The sequence below is a fragment of the Anas acuta genome, chromosome 32 (assembly GCF_963932015.1).
Source record: "Anas acuta chromosome 32, bAnaAcu1.1, whole genome shotgun sequence".
Classification (NCBI taxonomy): Eukaryota; Metazoa; Chordata; class Aves; order Anseriformes; family Anatidae; genus Anas; species Anas acuta.
Window position 1 is genome coordinate 478,574 of NC_089010.1, and position 17,374 is coordinate 495,947.

Genomic DNA, 17,374 nt, shown 5'->3' on the forward strand with positions numbered 1-17,374 from the left:
TGGAGACTAACAGTGGACTATCGTGGCCTGAACGAAGTCACGCCACCACTGAGTGCTGCAGTGCCGGACATGCTGGAACTTCAGTATGAACTTGAATCGAGGGCAGCCAAGTGGTACACCACAATTGATATCGCTAATGCATTTTTCTCCATCCCTCTAGCAGCAGAGTGCAGGCCACAATTTGCCTTCACTTGGAGGGGAGTCCAATATACTTGGAATCGGCTGCCCCAGGGGTGGAAACACAGCCCTACCATTTGCCATGGACTGATCCAGTCTGCGCTAGAGCAGGGGGAAGCTCCTGAACACCTGCAGTACATCGATGACATTATTGTGTGGGGTGACACAGCAGAGGAAGTTTTCGAGAAAGGGAAGAAAATAGTCCAAATCCTTCTGAAAGCCGGTTTTGCCATAAAACAAAATAAAGTCAAAGGACCTGCACGAGAGATCCAGTTTTTAGGAATAAAATGGCAAGATGGGCGTCGTCAAATCCCAATGGATGTGATCAACAAAATAACAGCTATGTCTGCACCAACTAACAAAAAAGAAACACAGACTTTCCTAGGTGTTGTGGGGTTTTGGAGAATGCACATCCCAAATTACAGTCTGATTGTAAACCCACTCTACCAAGTAACCCATAAGAAGAATGAGTTTGAATGGGGCCCTGAACAGCGACAAGCCTTTGAACAAATCAAGCAGGAAATAGTCCATGCAGTAGCCCTTGGGCCAGTTCGAACAGGACCAGATGTAAAGAATGGGCTCTACACTTCAGCCGGGGAGAACGGCCCCACCTGGAGCCTCTGGCAGAAAGAACCTGGGGAAACTTGAGGTCGGCCCCTGGGGTTTTGGAGTCGGGGATACAGAGGATCTGAGGCCCGCTATACTCCAACTGAAAAGGAGATATTGGCAGCATATGAAGGAGTTCAATCTGCTTCGGAGGTGGTCGGTACTGAAGCGCAGCTCCTCCTAACACCCCGATTGCCGGTACTAGGCTGGATGTTCAAAGGAAGGGTCCCCTCTACACATCATGCAACTGATGCTACATGGAGCAAGTGGGTTGCACTGATTACTCACTGGGCTCAAATAGGAAACCCCAGTCAGCCAGGAATATTGGAAGTGATTATGGACTGGCCAGAAGGCAAATACTTTGGGATATCATCAGAGGAGGAGGTGGGTCGTGCTGAAGAAGCCCCACTGTACAACCAGTTACCAGAGAATGAAAAGAAATATGCCCTGTTCACTGATGGGTCCTGTCGTATTGTGGGGAAGCATTGGAGATGGAAGGCTGCTGTATGGAGTCCTACACAGCGAGTTGCAGAAGCTGCTGAGGGAGAAGGTGAATTGAGCCAGTTTGCAGAAGTGAAGGCCATTCAGCTGGCTTTAGACATTGCTGAACGAGAAAAATGGCCAGTTCTCTATCTCTACACTGATTCATGGATGGTAGCAAATGCCCTGTGGGGATGGTTACAGCAATGGAAGCAAAACAACTGGCAGCGCAGGGGCAAACCCATCTGGGCTGCTGCATTGTGGCAAGATATTGCTGCTTGGGTAGAGAACCTGGCTGTAAAGGTACACCATGTAGATGCTCATGTGCCCAAGAATCAGGCTACTGAAGAACATCAAAACAACCAGCAAGTGAATCAGGCTGCTAAGATTGAAATAGCTCAGGTGGACCTGGATTGGCAGCATAAAGGTGAATTATTTATAGCCCGATGGGCCCATGACACCTCAGGCCATCAAGGTAGAGATGCACCATACAGATGGGCTCGTGATCGAGGGGTGGACCTGACCATGGACGCTATAGCACAGGTTATTCACGACTGTGAAACATGTGCTGCAATCAAGCAAGCCAAACGGTCAAAGACTCTTTGGTATGGAGGACGATGGCTGAAATATAAATATGGAGAGGCCTGGCAGATTGATTACATCACACTCCCTCAAACTCGCAATGGCAAGCGCCACATACTTACAATGGTGGAAGCAACCACCGGATGGCTGGAAACATATCCTGTGCCTCATGCCACCACCCGGAACACTATCCTGGGCCTTGAAAAGCAAGTCCTATGGCGACATGGCACCCCAGAAAGAATAGAATCAGACAATGGAACTCATTTCCGAAACAACATTATAGACACTTGGGCCAAAGAACATGGTATTGAGTGGGTGTATCACATCCCCTATCATGCACCAGCCTCCGGGAAAGTTGAACGATACAATGGACTGTTAAAGACTACCTTGAAAGCAATGGGTGCTGGGACATTCAAAAATTGGGATACGCATTTGGCAAAGGCCACCTGTTACGTACTGTAGATGGGGATAAAGTTCCTGTAGTGCATGTAAGAAATATGCTGGGTAAAACAGTCTGGGCTACTCCTGCCTCAGGAAAAGGCAAACCCATTCGTGGAATTGCTTTCGCTCAGGGACCTGGATACACTTGGTGGGTGATGCAAAAGAACGGAGAGGTCCGGTGTGTACCTCAAGGAGATTTAATACTGGGTGAGAATAGCCCATGAATTGAATTGTACCATGTTCATTACTATATAATACTGTATGTTACCACTACCATGACTGCTATAGGTGACTAATTAGAATGCATGGAAAAGAGTGTAACCTGAGCATGACATAAATGGTATGGAATAAGGGGTGGATAGATGTCCTGGTTTCAGTTAGCACAGAATTAATTTTCTTCCTAGTAGCTGGTAGAATGCTGTGTTTTGGCTTAGGATGAGAAGAGTGCTGATAACACCCCGATGTTTTAATCGTTGCAGAGCAGTGCTTATACTAAGCCAAGGACATCTCAGCTTCTTGCTCTGTCCTGCCAATGGGCAGGCTGGGGGTGTAGCAAGAGCTGGGAGGGGACAGACCCAGGACAGGTGACCCAAACTGGCCAAAGGGGTATTCCATACCATCTGACGTCATGATAAACAATATATAGGGGTGGCTAGCCGGGGGATGGGGGCCAGACTGCTCGGGGTTAGGCTGGACATCGGTCAGCGGGTGATGAGCAATTGCATTGTGCATCACTTGTTTGTACACATTATTAGTAGTAATACTATTATCATCATCATTGTTATTATTATTACATGTATTGTTACTATTATTTTCCTGTCTTAATAAACTGTCTTTATCTCAACTCACGGGCTTCACTTTCCCGTTTCTCTCCCATCCCAGAGAGGGAGGGGGGAGGGTGAGCAAACAGCTGTGTGGTGTTTAGCTGCCAGCCGGGTTAAACCACTACAGGTCCACAAATGCCAACAGGACATGAATGCACAGCAGCCCCAGCACGGGTAATTGCAGACTTATCCTTCACAGATGAAAAAGGTGACCCTGCTCAGTCTCTTGATAATACTGTGCCTATCTTCTGAAGAGGATTCACAAAGAATGGCTTGATATATCTAGAGATTAAAATATAACCCAAAAAGGTTACAAATATTATATTTGTAGATTAACTTATAACCCCAAAACAGAAGCATACGCCACCACATCCCAAAACCAAGTTAGCCAGCAACTGATGCTAAATATCCCCCTATTAAGAGAATTCCAAGCACTTAAAATCCAGAAGGTTACAAGACTCTACAGCCAGCAAAAGAGCAGGAAAAAGCTCCAAAAACAAAAGAAACTGTCTCCAACCCTGAAAAAGGCTACATCTTACATGCCTACTGCTGTTGTTTTCAGATACACTCTGGCACAGGGAACTTGGATGATACATTTCCCCTAAACCCTGCTCCATCACTTTACCACCAATGTTGCAACTTTGATAATATTTGAAATAGAGGTGAAGGCATAAGGTCACAATTGCAGGAAGCCCCGTAATTCTGCAAAAATCAGAAGGGACCTAGAACCACAGAGAAAACACGCAAAATAACATCATTTGTTAACAACGACGTAAGAAGTTGTTAACAAAACAACAACTATCCATAAGCACGCTGTAAAAATTACTCACTTGAAGAAGAGCTGCATGCGGTAAAGGCACCTACTACTACAAAGATGGCTTTACTCGCAAAGATCCTACGAGTTGTTACCTCAAAAAGACGTGCTTCTCTCTCTCAACTTGGAAACGCATCAGCCCATACACTCTGACTCACCTAAAGAACCCTGCACGCTGGCAGGATGCAGCGGTGCTGCGGGATGGGGACATTTCCTGCCTCTGCAAGTGAATTCTGAAGCCTGCTGCACGCACTCAGGGATTTCCCCACAAAACTGCGCTCATGGCATTAATGCATGCCATTACCAATGCTGCATGCATTAGTGGAGATGCACTTCACTTGGGCCATTGCCTTCTCTCCCAGCCTTGCCATTGTCCCCCCGGCACAGCTCTAACAAGCTTTGTTTCAGCCCCGTCCCCCGTCTTACCTAATTTAAAGCCCTCTCAATGAGCCCCACCAGCTCCTGGCCTAGGATCCGTTTCCCCCTTAGAGATAGGGAGATATGATTATGTAAGGGGCAATATCTGGGTAAATATGACAACCCTCACCCCTCCCCATCTACCCCCAAATGTACAGCTCCTCCAGGACGTACGTGCAGGAGGAGCAGGCAAAGAAAGGCTAATTCAATTAAGGCTAATTTCATGGGCACCATGTTTCTTCTTCAGCCTTGATTTTGTGGCTAGAACTGAGTCTTATATACAAAAGCAAGGCCGATACAACAATTTATCAAGTTCAGCAATCCCTTCAGCTTGCTATGTTACATCTTGTCTGTTTTATCCTCATTGTTTCAAAGAGAGGAGAGAAGCCACAAAAGGCACTATGGCCCTTAAGGTGGAGTCGATCTTCAACATTGACCCTTGCGGAAGGGGACAGGCAGGGCTCCACAGTGTGCTGAAGGGTGTTCCCCGGAGCTATGGAATGCGCTGGATGGCAAGAGACACGAGAGCAAACGGGGGCCTCGGCAGACCCTGAAAGGAGCCCGGTGCCCACAGGCAAGCTGACTTAAAGAAAAAGGAGTCCACAATCAGTAAGCTTGTAAGCGCTGGGCAGAACGGGGGGTAATCCCACCAATGACTACCTGACGTGGCAACTTGCCTTGCTTATCTACAGCAAAGAGTTACATGGGCCTGAAGTTTCACAACGCGCCCGTGCATATTCATAGCCTGTCCCCGCTTCGTCTTAAAATTAGTCCCAAGCAGTCATTTCCGGAAACTCCTCCCATTTGCACCAGGGAGGTGGTCAGTGAGAGAGGGAGTTAGGAGAATACAGTAATTTACTACCTTTTTAGAAATGAAATTAATGCACTAACTATATAGAAATGGGGGGACAGAGAGAGGGAGTTAGGAGCCTCTTATCAAGCACAGATAGAGCGCTGATGGCATTAAGCTAGGATGCTGCTCAGCGTCTTTGCTAGCCGTGGTACATTGTGCAAATTACCTAAAGCAAGAAGCTTTTCTTAGGATCTTTGAGAGTATAGCCATCTATGTAGTAGTAGGTGCCTTTTCTGCATGCAGCTCTTCTTCAAGTGAGTAATATTTACAGCATGCTTATGGATAGGAAGATGATGTTATTTTGCAGTGACGAGGAAGAGTCACCAACCTTCATCCCCACGACCCCTGATGACGACCACCAGGAGACACTGCGCAAGCGCAGATGGGAGGAGTTTCCAGCAATGACTGCTTGGGACTAATTTTAAGACGAAGTGGGGACAGACTGTGAATATGTACAGGTGCGTTGTGGAACTTCAGGCCTAGTAACTCTTTGCTGCAGATAAGCAAGGCAAGTTGCCGCATGAGGTGCGCATGACCTTGGTGGTGTGAGGAAAATCTCACATAACTTTCTTTAGACAGAATCTTCTGTGAAGCTATTTTATTCGCGATTGCAAGGGCGGGCGTCCTGTCAATCAGGAGCGCATTTTAGTAAACAAATCCTAACCTTTTATTCCCTATTACCCGACACCTGATCACCTCCCCTGTTTCCTCATTGGCAGAGTACTACAGGTTCACAAGCTGCTCGACCCTCCTCTATACCATATATGTACCATTTTTCTTGTTTTCAACCCTTGAATTTCTCCCTTCTTGTGTGTTGAGGTCTTGTGATCTTTGTTTTACTGTTCTCATACTGCTCATCCTGTTTGTCTCAAGCTTGCAACTTATTTTGGAACAGCGAGGCCTTCTACCGTCCACTCATCTACTTAGCATTTCTCCTTGTTATGACTACACAACTACCTTGCAATACAGAAAATTAGTTCTGTACTGCAAAAACACAACTTTGTTTCTCACAGGGGGACTACCCCCGTGCCGCCCAGCGCTGAATAAACACACCTACTTTACAATCTTATGGATTGTGGAGTCCGTTTTCCATAAGCCACCGCCCCTAAGCCATTCCCCACCACACCACCTAAAACCCTTACAGCTGCCCACTACGGTAGAGGCTGGAATGCTCAGCACACCATGCAAAGGATTCCACGGCCCTGCACGTGGTGTTGGAATTTTAATGGAATGCAGGCGTTTGAAGGTTTTGTGCCTCTCCCTGGCTTAGGAGAGGCAGCAGCACAGTGCCCGCCGGCACCAGCTCGATGTCAGCTGCTCCCTTGGACGTGTCAGGATGAAGATGGTCTGAGTGGCCAGAGACACAACACTTTCCTCCTCGTCATTCTGCAAGGGCCGGAGGACTGCAATGGAGAGAAACAGAGCAGAAATTAAACCCACCTGTCTGCAGAGACTGCGGGCAGAGCCTGTCACCCCTCCACCCGTCACTTCCCGCAAAGACACAGAGGGACCAAGGGGTTAGAGTCAGAGAATCATTAACTATCCTGCGTTGGAAGGGATCACTGAGCCCAACTCCTGACTGCACACTGGACGGCACAGGACTTAACACCACATATCCAACAGCTTTGTCCAAATGCTTCTTGAACACCCGCGAGCTCGGGCACCATGCCTGCTTGCCTGGGGAGCCTGCTTCAGTGCCCAACCACCCTCTCAGGGAGGAACTTTTCCCCAAAATCTGATCTGAACATCCCCTGACCCGGCTTTAAGCCACTCCCTCGCCTCCTATCACCGGTCGCCTGAGAGGAGAGCTCGGTGCCTCCCTCTCTGCTCCCCGTCACAAGGAAGTTGTAGACAGACGTGTTTTGCTGTTAACATACTCCAGAAAAGCCCTTTTTCTTAGCCAGCGCAGTACTGGCCAGCTTCAACCCCAGCCGAGCTTTTGGCCATACAAACTTTCTCCCTTCCCTCTGAGAAAGGTGAATGCCCCCTGCCCCACCGGTCGTGGACCCACACCCCGCTGCCCTCACTCACTGCTGCAGATTTCATGGATCTTCATCTCGCTCTGGTCCTTGCAGTGCTGCGCGGCAAGACCTAGGCACAAAGCTGCTGTCAGAAGCCTGCAAGGCTGCCCCCAGGCCCACTTGCATGGGGACCCAGTCCCGGGGGGGACTCTAGGGACACTGGGGCTGCTAAAGGCTGACAAAGGAGGGACCCCGGGGGCTGTGGCTCACCGATGAACCTGACGGCTGCCTCCCGCAAGGCGACCTGAGTGTGCTGCAGGTACGGCAGGCTCTGCTGCAGGTATTTCTCCACCTTTCCCTTGTCCTGCACGAGCTGGAGAGAGCGCAAGGTTACAGGGCTTGCAGACCCTGCCCGGCTGGACAGACCACCCCCTCCTGCCAACACCCCCCCTTCCCCTCAGGCCATTCCCATCTCCCAGCCACGAGCCCTGTGGGGCTGGGGTTTTGAGGTATGGAGAGAGCTGTTGTCTTTACCAAGTACTCTGCGATCTTCCAGGTCTGCTCTGTCTGCGCCAGGTGCTTGAGTTTTCCCTGCTTCAGGAAGTCTGCAGCGGTGACAAGGGCTTCCAGGGAGGCCTGCAGAGCAGCAGAGGCTGAGAGATGGCACCAGAGCCCAGGGAAGGGGACCTGGCAACGCCCACCTCTTGGCAGGGCTGCAGGCCTTTCCCAGCCCCCGGTGGGATAATGCAGTGGGGGGTGAGTGTGAACTGCGTTTGGCATAAGGAAGGAGGGGAGCTGTGCCCCCATTCTCCATGACACAGGCAGCTGCACCCCGAAGGGACACACATGCCAAGTGCCCGATTACCTTCAGCCCTGGCCCCGGACACCCAGGCAACCCCTGTGGTGTCAGTCTGCTAGTCCCTCTAGTCAGGTATGCCATACGCACCTTGGCCACGCTCTGGGTCTGGTCACTCAGGTGAAAAAAGAGTGGGAGCAGGCCCCTCTTCACGACCTTCTTCAGCTGCCTCTTGTGGTTCCACAACACAGCCTGCATCACTTTGTTGTAGAGGCAGATGGAGAGCTCTTGCAGCTGGCTGCACTCCTGGTAGGGAGGAAGAGAGGAAGACTTCAGCAAGAGCTGCTCCCTGCCCGCGGTGAGCAGGGGCGTTAGGGTGGCTGACGTGAACGGAGGTGCTACAGAATCAGAGTGTGCTCAGAGGAGCTGTGGCCAGATCTGTAGCCACACTGAAAGGACGCAGCCCCACTAGAGGGAACGTAAGAGGCCTCCTTCACGGGGGGCAGCTGTCATGAGAGTGCCCATCTGTGGGCTCAGGTCCTGCAGCAGCCTTACATCGTTAAACAGTGGCAGGATGTCCCCAGCCACTTGCAGAGCGATGGAGCTGGCCTGCTTCCTCTTCACATGATCCATCACGTTTCGGATGAGAAGCAGGGCCTTCATCTTGGTGTCAGCCCTGGCAACGTGCAGGCCCTGAATGATGCCTGGCAGCAGCACGGGAAGTTTTCTTGCCTGGAGGAAGGACAGAGTTTCCATTTGGTGAAACGATGAAAGGCCACCCTGGCCAGAAGCCTGTGGTGCCAGAGCACCAGGCTGCCATCTTGCTCGCGCAGAGGCAGCACGAGAGTCGCAGCGGGCACCAGCCAGCAGACAGGCGATGGCCATGGGCAGCCCTTGCGTATGTGAGGGGAGCAAGGGTAGGAAAAGGAGGGCAGCTGAGCAAAGACTCTGTGCCCCCTTTTCGGACCCGCTCCAAAAGGTACACGGCATGCATGGAAAGCTCCCCAGAGAGCCGCTGGGCCCCTCCATGGCCAGCTCATTTCTTGGCCATTTCTTCTGCGCCACAGAGCTGCGGGCAGAGCAGAGCCCTCCCAGCTGGCCAGGAGCAGGCCATGATACCTTCAGGACAAAGGCCCACCGGCCTTCACAGTAGTGTGCCCTGCTCACCGTGACAGGTGTCTCTGACGCTGGGAGGAGAGCGCTGAGCACCACCGAGTACGTCACTCGGTTGGGATGCTCCAAGAGCCTCTGGAGGTGGCGCAGGGCCTCCGAGTCGTCTTCTCCAACATCTGGGTGGGCCAGCAGCTGAAAGGAACACAGCATTGAGAGACTGTCGGAGCCTGCAGGGCTGCAGGCAGCTCCTGGCTCTCCCGGTGCCTCAGGCCAGGGGCAGCTGGGGCTGTGGAGGGCCGCAGGGCCCCTGAGTGCCCTGTGCCTGGCAGCACCCAGCAGCCTTTCTTTGCCTGCTCCTCCCGCACGGACGTCCTGAAGGAGCTGCCAGTTTGGGGGTAGATGGGCAGAGGCACACACACGGCCCTGAAGAGGAGCAAGGCCTCGTCCAGTAACTCACCGCCAAGTGAGGGATGCAGTTGTCCTCTGGGATGAAGCCCGGGAGCCCGCGCAGCTTCTGCTCCTGGAGCACGCCAAGTGTCTCCCTCAGGACATTCTCCATCGTCTGGTTCTGGGAGAACATGGTTTCCCACATGGCCAGGGCAGCGCTGCAAGGACGGAGCACTCAGTCAGCAGGGCACACTCCGCCCCAGCGCCGTGGCCTGCACAGGCCCTGCAGGCCCCAGGCTGTCCTGCAGCCCTGGCCCTGCCGCCCCCCTCCCTTGGGGTGCCCTGGGAGCCTTGTCCAGGCAAGCAGGAGAGGGCAGAGATGACGTTCCCTGTGGTGGCAGGGATCCTGGCTGGCTTGCTCAGCTCTGGCTGCCCTGGCTGTGGCCAAGGAACCACGGCTGGAAAGCATGGCGGCGTGGAGGGCCCTGCTCTGGAAACGCAGAGCAGGGCCCTGGAGTTTGCTGTGGATGTGTCAGGCGGAAAGTCTCCTGTCCCCTCCCCTCCCATACAAGAAGCCCTGAAGGTTGGCATGCCTGTCAGATGATGGCGAGATCTGCAGCAGGGTGCTGGCCACCTCCCTTGGCCGCTGGTTGGCCAGACAGAGGATGAGGATGTCCAGGCTGCGCCGGGCTGATGCCGTGTTGATGTACTCCACGTGTCTGTAGATGCACCTCACGATCTCTGGCACCTGGAGAGGCAAAAGTGGAGTGCAGACGTACTTTCAGCCACTACTCACACAACTGCCCTTCCCATGGCTCTGGGATGGCTTCCAGGGATTGCCTGCGGTGCCTGAGAGGGCTGGACGTGGGAGGGAGGAAGCGGGGCCTGACATGGGCTAACGGGCAGGGCAATCCAACTGCAGGCCACTTACGTCGGTCAGCCAGGAGGCAGGGTCTTCGATGGCCATGTCCAGCACACCGCTGACCTCCTGTTTGTCGTATGTGTTGGAGTCTCTCAGGGCTTCAATGACCTTGAGGATGACGTCTGTCCTCTGAGACTGCTGGAGGTATTTTCCAAAGTTCTGCAAGGAGGAAGGGACGTAAGACACGTTGCAGCAAGTGCCCCGATGGTGCTGCAGAACTGAGCGGTGAGAGCAGCTCTGGAGACAGATGCCTGAGCGTGCTGGCAGCAGTGCCCACGGGAAAGCAGGAAGCAGGGGCTGCAGTCCCTGCGTGGTGGGGGCTGAGAAGAGCCCTCGGGGTGAGGGACCAGGGTTGGAGGCACGGGCCCAGGGTGCTGGCCCTGGAGATATGCGGGGCTTGCTGGTGGCCAGGAGGGCCAGGAGAAACTGCTGCTGGGAGGCCTATGGAAAGGCCCTACTCAGGGACAGCAGGACCGCGCGGGCCAGAACAGCGAGGCCACACCAGCCGCACTGATGCTGGAGCCCTGTGTTCCCACAAGTCTCCTGCTGCTGCTGGGACAAGTGTGCCAGGAAGGGAGGAACTCATTACCGTGGCAATGTCCGTGGCAGTGGGTAAAGGAAGCCTCGGTATGGCCTCAGCTTTCCCCTGAGGCTGTTGACTAGCTTCTGGCGCTGTTCTTCCTAAACACGGCAGCGGAGGGGGACAAAAAGAAGAAGATTCACAAGGACAAGCCACTTTTGTTAGGAGGCTTACCAAGTGGTGAAAAGAGCTTTTGAGTAGGAATGGCTGAGGAGGGCGGAGATGCTGCAGAACCCAGGGAGGCAGTGTTGGACAGAGATGGAAAGCAAAGGCAGACAGCTGATGGGAGCAACGGAGATGGCAAGAGAGCAAGGGCTGACGTGTGCCTCAGGGGTACACATGCAAATGCTCCCAGCCTGGGACACGCAAAGGAACGAGAGCCCTGCGTGCAAATCGCACAACTAAAACGCTATTGGCCTAACTGAGGTGTGGGGGGTGGCTCGAAGGGCTGGAGCGCTGTAGTGCAGGGATACGAGGGGGACATATAGGGATCCTCTCTCTAGGAAGACCGCTCTAGAGGTCTCCACAAGAGCGCTCCATGGCACTACTTAGGAGAAGAAGCAAGTGCCTCAGGCAGTGCCTGTGTCTGGAGGGGAAGGAAGCCCAACACAGCTTCTCTTACTGTTTTTCTGGATGAATTGGTAGAGGTAATAAAGAGCATCCGAAGCCTCCCATCGTATCTGCCTGTTCTCGCAAGTGTGGCAGAGGAGGAGCCATCCCACCAACTGTCCCAGGAGCGGCACATTGCACTCGGTGTATCCTCCATCAGCGCTGTGGTCCTGGGCGAGAGAGAGAGGAGGGAAGTGCTGTGGGAGGCAGCTGGGGCCAAAGTCCTGGAGCCAAGAGTGTGCCCAGGGCTGGCTCCCAGGTGAGTCAGCAGCCTTGGCCATGCCTGCTCTCCCACCGTGCTCCCTGGGCGCTTGAGGCCTGCACAGGACGGGGGGCAGAGCTGGCTCCCAAGAGTGCTCTCAGGGACTGGGAACATCCCCCACTCGGGGTCCATGGGCAAAGGAGGGCTGAAGGCCCTTGCTTCAGGGCTGAGCCCTAGCTGAGGGTCTGTAGCCGGGCTTGCCTCGGCAGCACCCCTGAGCTGCAGGCTGATGTGGTCTGCGGGGAAGGGGAGGTGGGCTGGCTGGAGGGGTGCGTGGCTCCTTACCTCCGGTGAGAAGCGTGTGGCTAGCCAGCTGGTCAGCTTCGCGGCCCTCCCCACGGCCCTCTCGCAAATAGCTTCGCTGTGGGAGTTGGCAAAGGGCAGCAGAATCTGTGAGGGGAGAAAGTGCTGGTCTGCCCTGGGAGCTGATGCCTGCTAAAGCAGGAGCATCAGTGCTGGGCTCCCGCAGCACTCCGATATTGGGAGGAAAGCACCACGGACAGGGAGGCAGGTGGACAGCAGCAGCACCAGTGGTGACCAGTGCAGTGCCTGGGAAGAGGGGTCCAATTCCTGCCACTGTGTAGACGCAAAGGAAGCCCAGGAGTGCCATGGGCAAGGCTTTTCTCCGACACAGGAGGAGTCTGTGGAGGGGAAAGGTCTGCAGCCAGGGGATACAGGGCTGCCAGAAGACCTCAGTGGGCAGCCTCCGGTTCCCCCAAGGGAGGCGGGCACCCTTCCTGCCCTGTGCTGCCTGTGCGTGGCACTGAAGTAGGGTCTGTCTGGATGGGAGTGGATGCTGAATTCCCTCCGGGTGAGGAAGCGCCCCTGGGAACACTGCTCTTGGCAAGTGGCAGACCTGCAAGATGTCCTGGAGCTCACTGAAGCCGGAGGTGGGAGAATTTCTTATGAAGAGCCTCAGCATGCGGTCCATGGCATCCAGGGTCTGCAAGGACAACAAAGGGGTGGCAGTGGATCTCCAGTCCCTCTCCCTCTGCCAGGATCTGCACAGATCTCAGCACAGAGCAGCCAGGGATCAACCCAGAGGGATGGGTGCTCCAAGAGCTCTCCCAGAGCATACCCTCAAGTAGTAGATGCGGCTCTCACACTCCAAATGCTCGTGTGAGGGCAGCAAGAAGACACTGCTGAAACAGGCGAGCAGGATGCTCTTCTTCTTGCCCTCCAGCACTGAGTTGACATAGCTGCAAAGAAAGCAAGGGGCCTCGTTGTCACGGTGCTGGGAGCAGGGCCTCAGGGCCTCAGGGAGGAGGACGCAGCACTGCGGGGCCTCGGTCCCTGCCATGGGGACTGCCTTCCACCTTCCAGAAGCCCCGAGGCTTGGCGAGCAGCGGCCCCGCGGCTGGCACTGCCAGGCTGCTGCCTAGACAGGGGAAGCCTGGAAGCCAGGCCCAGGGCCAGAGCAGGGGCTGGGCACGTACCTCAAGTGGCCAAGTGCAAGCATGGCTTGCTGCTGCACCGCTGTGTGCAGAACGTCCAAGGGCTCCTCTTCCAGCAGCACCTGCAGAGCACAACCGGGATGGCACTGGGCATTGGGCGGCACAGCTCGGCAGCACCAGCAGAGCTGGTCCAGGTCAGAAGGGCCGGTGGAGCCCCAGTGCCCCCAGCCAGCTGTGGCACCCAGAGGGCCGCCCTGCCACCTCCCTGCTGCTGAGCTCTCCGCTGGCGGGGCTTCTCAATGGCCCCAAGGCCGTCAGGGGCAGCTGAGTGTCCACGCAGCGCTTGCCCCCCCCAAGGCCTTGAGAGTCCCGTCCCCACAGCCTGCCCTTGCACCCCTCCCAGAGCCTCCAGGGAGTGTCCCATCACCTTAATATGCTCTGCCAGCTGGTATTTCTTGCAGAAGGCATCGAGGCCGCACCACAGGCCGCAGTTTTTGGCACTTCTGCACACGCTGATGATGCTCCTTAGGAACTTCATCTTCAGGTCTTTATCCTGGCAGCCGGGTGGCAGAGAGACCAACGGGGAGTGTGAGAGGGGAGACCCACGGCCAGCAGCAGGACCAAAGCCTCGAGGGGCTCAGGGCTGTGCGGGGCTCCTGGAGGGTGGCAGCTCTGCCTCGCCAGCAGCCCGCCAGCATCCTGGCAGCAGAGCTGCGCGACCCTCAGGAGACACAGGCACAGCCACCATGGCAAGGCCACACCTACCTGTTGTGTGCTGCTGATGAAGGTCAGAATGCTGTACAAGCTCTCCTCTTCTTTCTCGTAGACAGCTAAGCTGTCAGCTTCTAAGAAGGCAGGAGAAGAAGGAGGGTTGTAGAGGGTGGCCAAAGGCAGGAGGGAGGAGAGGAAGGAGCTCTGGCCTCCCTCCAGCCCCGTGCTTGCTCCCCTGGCACAACCTCCCTGGGGGTGTCCGGGGGCTGGGCTGCCATGCTGGTCCTGACGCTGAGCAGGGTGTTCTTGCTGGCCCCCCCCCTCTCCCTAGCCCCAGCCCTGCTCCCCCTGACGGGAGCCCTCGCTCACCGTTCAACAGCAGCTCCCTGACGTGCTCATGGTGTTCACTGGGAGCTGTGTTGTCCTGACGAGCCTCGGCCTCCACCCATGCCAGCATGGGGCTACTGGGTGGTCGTCTCTCCTCCATACTACGGGCTGAGGGTAGAGAAGAGGCAATCTCACAGAAATGGCTTGGCGCTGTGTGAAGACGCGGGCTATGCTCGGGGACTGCTCCGCAGCCTCGTGCTCCTGCCCTGTCCCGTCACAGCCGTGCCGGACACTGGGTGGCCGGGGCTGGCTGCTCTGGCTTTTATACGTAGCAGTGGGGAGTGCCCAGGTGATGTCACAAAGGGCCCTTCTGTGACCCGCTGCCGACTCAGGGAGGGCCGGGTGTCCCCTGCAGGGGCACAGGGGCAGCTTGGAGAGAGGGAGGTGGGGGAATCTCATCGAGTCGAGATAGAGCGCTGACGGCATTAAGCTCGGATGCTACTCAGTGTCTTTGCTAACCGTGGTGCGTGCCACCACGTGTGTGCCACCAAGACACACTGCGCAAGCGCAAATGGGAGGAGTTTCTGGAAATGACTGCTTGGGACTAATTTTAAGACGAAGCGGGGACAGGCTATGAATATGTACGGGCGCGTTGTGAAACTTCAGGCCCATGTAACTCTTTGCTGCAGATAAGCAAGGCAAGTTGCCACGTCGGGTGCGCACGTCTTGGGTGGGACTATCCCCCGCTCTGCCCTGCGCTGAATAAACATTCGTCCTTTCCAATCCTACTGACTGGGGAGTCAATGGGGACGCCTTGCGGGGTCTCATTTGGGGCCGGGGTCACTGGTAAAGGTCAAGAAGAGGTCAGGGGCCGGGGGTCAGGCTCGCAGAGCGGGACCAGGCCCCGTCTCCATGGCGACCGCTCTGCTCCGGCCCCCACAATGCGCCCCGCGCCGCTGCCCACTCAGAATCGGGTCCGGCTGTGATTGACAGCGGAGAGGCGTGACCACAGAAGGGCCGAAGGGGCGGGACCGCAGGAGGCTCCTCCACCTATCGGATCGCGGGGAACCCGGCGAGGGGCGGGCCGCGCGCTCCAATGGGATCAGGGCCTCGGGGCGAGCTCAGCCAATAGCGGCCGACGCGGATGGCGGCCAATAGCAGCGCTTCGTGGGCGGGCCGAAGGGGCCGGCGGGGCCCAATGGGAGGCGGGCGCCGCGCGGCTGCGCACTGAGCGCCCGGGAGGCGGAGCGGTGCCGCGGGCGGAGGGCGGCCGCCATGGAGCAGGGCTACGGCGGTAGAGAGACCCATGGCCGGCAGCAGGACCAAAGCCTCGAGGGGCTCAGGGCCTCAGGGAGGAGGCCCCCGCCAAAGCCCTCGAGAGTCCCGTCCCCACAGCCTGCCCTTGCACCCCTCCCAGAGCCTCCAGGAGGTGTCCCATCACCTTAATATGCTCTGCCAGCTGGTATTTGTTGCAGAAGGCATCGAGGCCGCACCACAGGCCGCAGTTTCTGGCACTTCTGCACACGCTGATGATGCTCCTTAGGAACTTCATCTTCAGGTCTTTATCCTGGCAGCCGGGTGGCAGAGAGACCAACGGGGAGTGTGAGAGGGGAGACCCACGGCCAGCAGCAGGACCTCGAGGGGCTCAGGGCTGTGCGGGGCTCAGGGAGGAGGACGCAGCACTGCGGGGTTTCGGTCCCTGCCATGAGGACTGCCTTCCACCTTCCAGAAGCCCTGAGGCTCGGCGAGCAGCAGCCCCGTGGGGCTGCCAGAAGACCTCAGTGGGCAGCCCCCGGTTCCCCCAAGGGAGGCGGGCACCCTTCCTGCCCTGTGCTGCCTGTGCGTGGCACTGAAGTAGGGTCTGTCCGTTCCGCAGTGGATGCTGAATTCCCTCCGGGTGAGGAAGCGCCCCTGGGAACACTGCTCTTGGCAAGTGGCAGACCTGCAAGATGTCCTGGAGCTCACTGAAGCCGGAGGTGGGAGAATTTCTTATGAAGAGCCTCAGCATGCGGTCCATGGCATCCAGGGTCTGCAAGGACAACAAAGGGGTGGCAGTGGATCTCCAGTCCCTCTCCCTCTGCCAGGATCTGCACAGATCTCAGCACAGAGCAGCCAGGGATCAACCCAGAGGGATGGGTGCTCCAAGAGCTCTCCCAGAGCATACCTTCAAGTAGCAGACGCGGCTCTCGCACTCCAAATGCTCGTGTGAGGGCAGCAAGAAGACACTGCTGAAACAGGCGAGCAGGATGCTCTTCTTCTTGCCCTCCAGCACTGAGTTGACATAGCTGCAAAGAAAGCAAGGGGCCTCGTTGTCACGGTGCTGGGAGCAGGGCCTCAGGGCCTCAGGGAGGAGGACGCAGCACTGCGGGGCCTCGGTCCCTGCCATGGGGACTGCCTTCCACCTTCCAGAAGCCCCGAGGCTTGGCGAGCAGCGGCCCCGCGGCTGGCACTGCCAGGCTGCTGCCTAGACAGGGGAAGCCTGGAAGCCAGGCCCAGGGCCAGAGCAGGGGCTGGGCACGTACCTCAAGTGGCCAAGTGCAAGCATGGCTTGCTGCTGCACCGCTGTGTGCAGAACATCCAAGGGCTCCTCTTCCAGCAGCACCTGCAGAGCACAACCGGGATGGCACCGGGCATTGGGCGGCACAGCTCGGCAGCGCCAGCAGAGCTGGTCCAGGTCAGAAGGGCCGGTGGAGCCCCAGTGCCCCCTCTTGCCCCCCTCACCCTTTTTGCCCCCAGTCCGTCTGCCCTTCCCCTCATACCCCCTCTTTTTACCCTACCACTTGTACCCTATTTCCTCCTTTCCTCCTCCCCCCCCCCTTTTTACCCTTTGCTTTTACCCCCCACCCCACCAGGGGTATCCAGCCAGTCCCGTTTTTTTGGGGGGGAGCCTCTCGGCTGGAGGGGAGGGCAGCCCAACACAGCTTCTCTTACTGTTTGTCTGGATGAATCGGAAGAGGTAATGAAGAGCATCCAAAGCCTCCCATCGTAGCTGCCTATTCTCTCAAGTGTGGCAAAGGAGGAGCCATCCCACCTACTGCCCCAGGAGTGTGAGAGGGGAGACCCATGGCCGGCAGCAGGACCAAACCCTCGAGGGGCTCAGGGAGGAGGACGCAGCGCT

The 17,374-nt window shown here is 56.2% G+C and overlaps 3 protein-coding genes across 5 annotated transcripts in view; all 3 read right to left on the reverse strand.

Moving 5' to 3' along the window:
• LOC137846463 (ATPase family AAA domain-containing protein 2-like) overlaps positions 1-17,374 on the reverse strand; it is a 165,399-nt gene that overhangs the window by 95,877 nt on the left and 52,148 nt on the right. The window lies entirely within an intron of this gene.
• Positions 6,382-9,965, reverse strand: LOC137846464 (maestro heat-like repeat-containing protein family member 7). Its single transcript, XM_068664419.1, has 8 exons — positions 9,522-9,965; positions 9,119-9,256; positions 8,507-8,683; positions 8,102-8,257; positions 7,690-7,791; positions 7,426-7,528; positions 7,226-7,285; positions 6,382-6,597 (listed from the first exon to the last, which is right to left on the reverse strand). The coding sequence occupies exons 1-8, from the start codon at positions 9,654-9,656 to the stop codon at positions 6,461-6,463; spliced, it is 1,008 nt and encodes a 335-aa protein (XP_068520520.1). The 5' UTR covers positions 9,657-9,965; the 3' UTR covers positions 6,382-6,460.
• LOC137846474 (maestro heat-like repeat family member 5) lies at positions 12,766-16,966 on the reverse strand. Of its 3 annotated transcripts, none has more exons than XM_068664442.1 (3): positions 15,698-16,966; positions 13,261-13,340; positions 12,766-13,023 (listed from the first exon to the last, which is right to left on the reverse strand). In XM_068664442.1, the coding sequence occupies exons 1-3, from the start codon at positions 15,806-15,808 to the stop codon at positions 12,858-12,860; spliced, it is 357 nt and encodes a 118-aa protein (XP_068520543.1). In that variant the 5' UTR covers positions 15,809-16,966; the 3' UTR covers positions 12,766-12,857. The 3 variants fall into 3 exon arrangements, 2 of the variants coding, with proteins under 2 accessions (XP_068520543.1, XP_068520544.1); XM_068664443.1 differs by lacking the exon at positions 15,698-16,966 and adding an exon at positions 13,646-13,993; XR_011090497.1 differs by lacking the exons at positions 12,766-13,023; positions 13,261-13,340 and adding exons at positions 13,984-14,063; positions 14,299-14,424.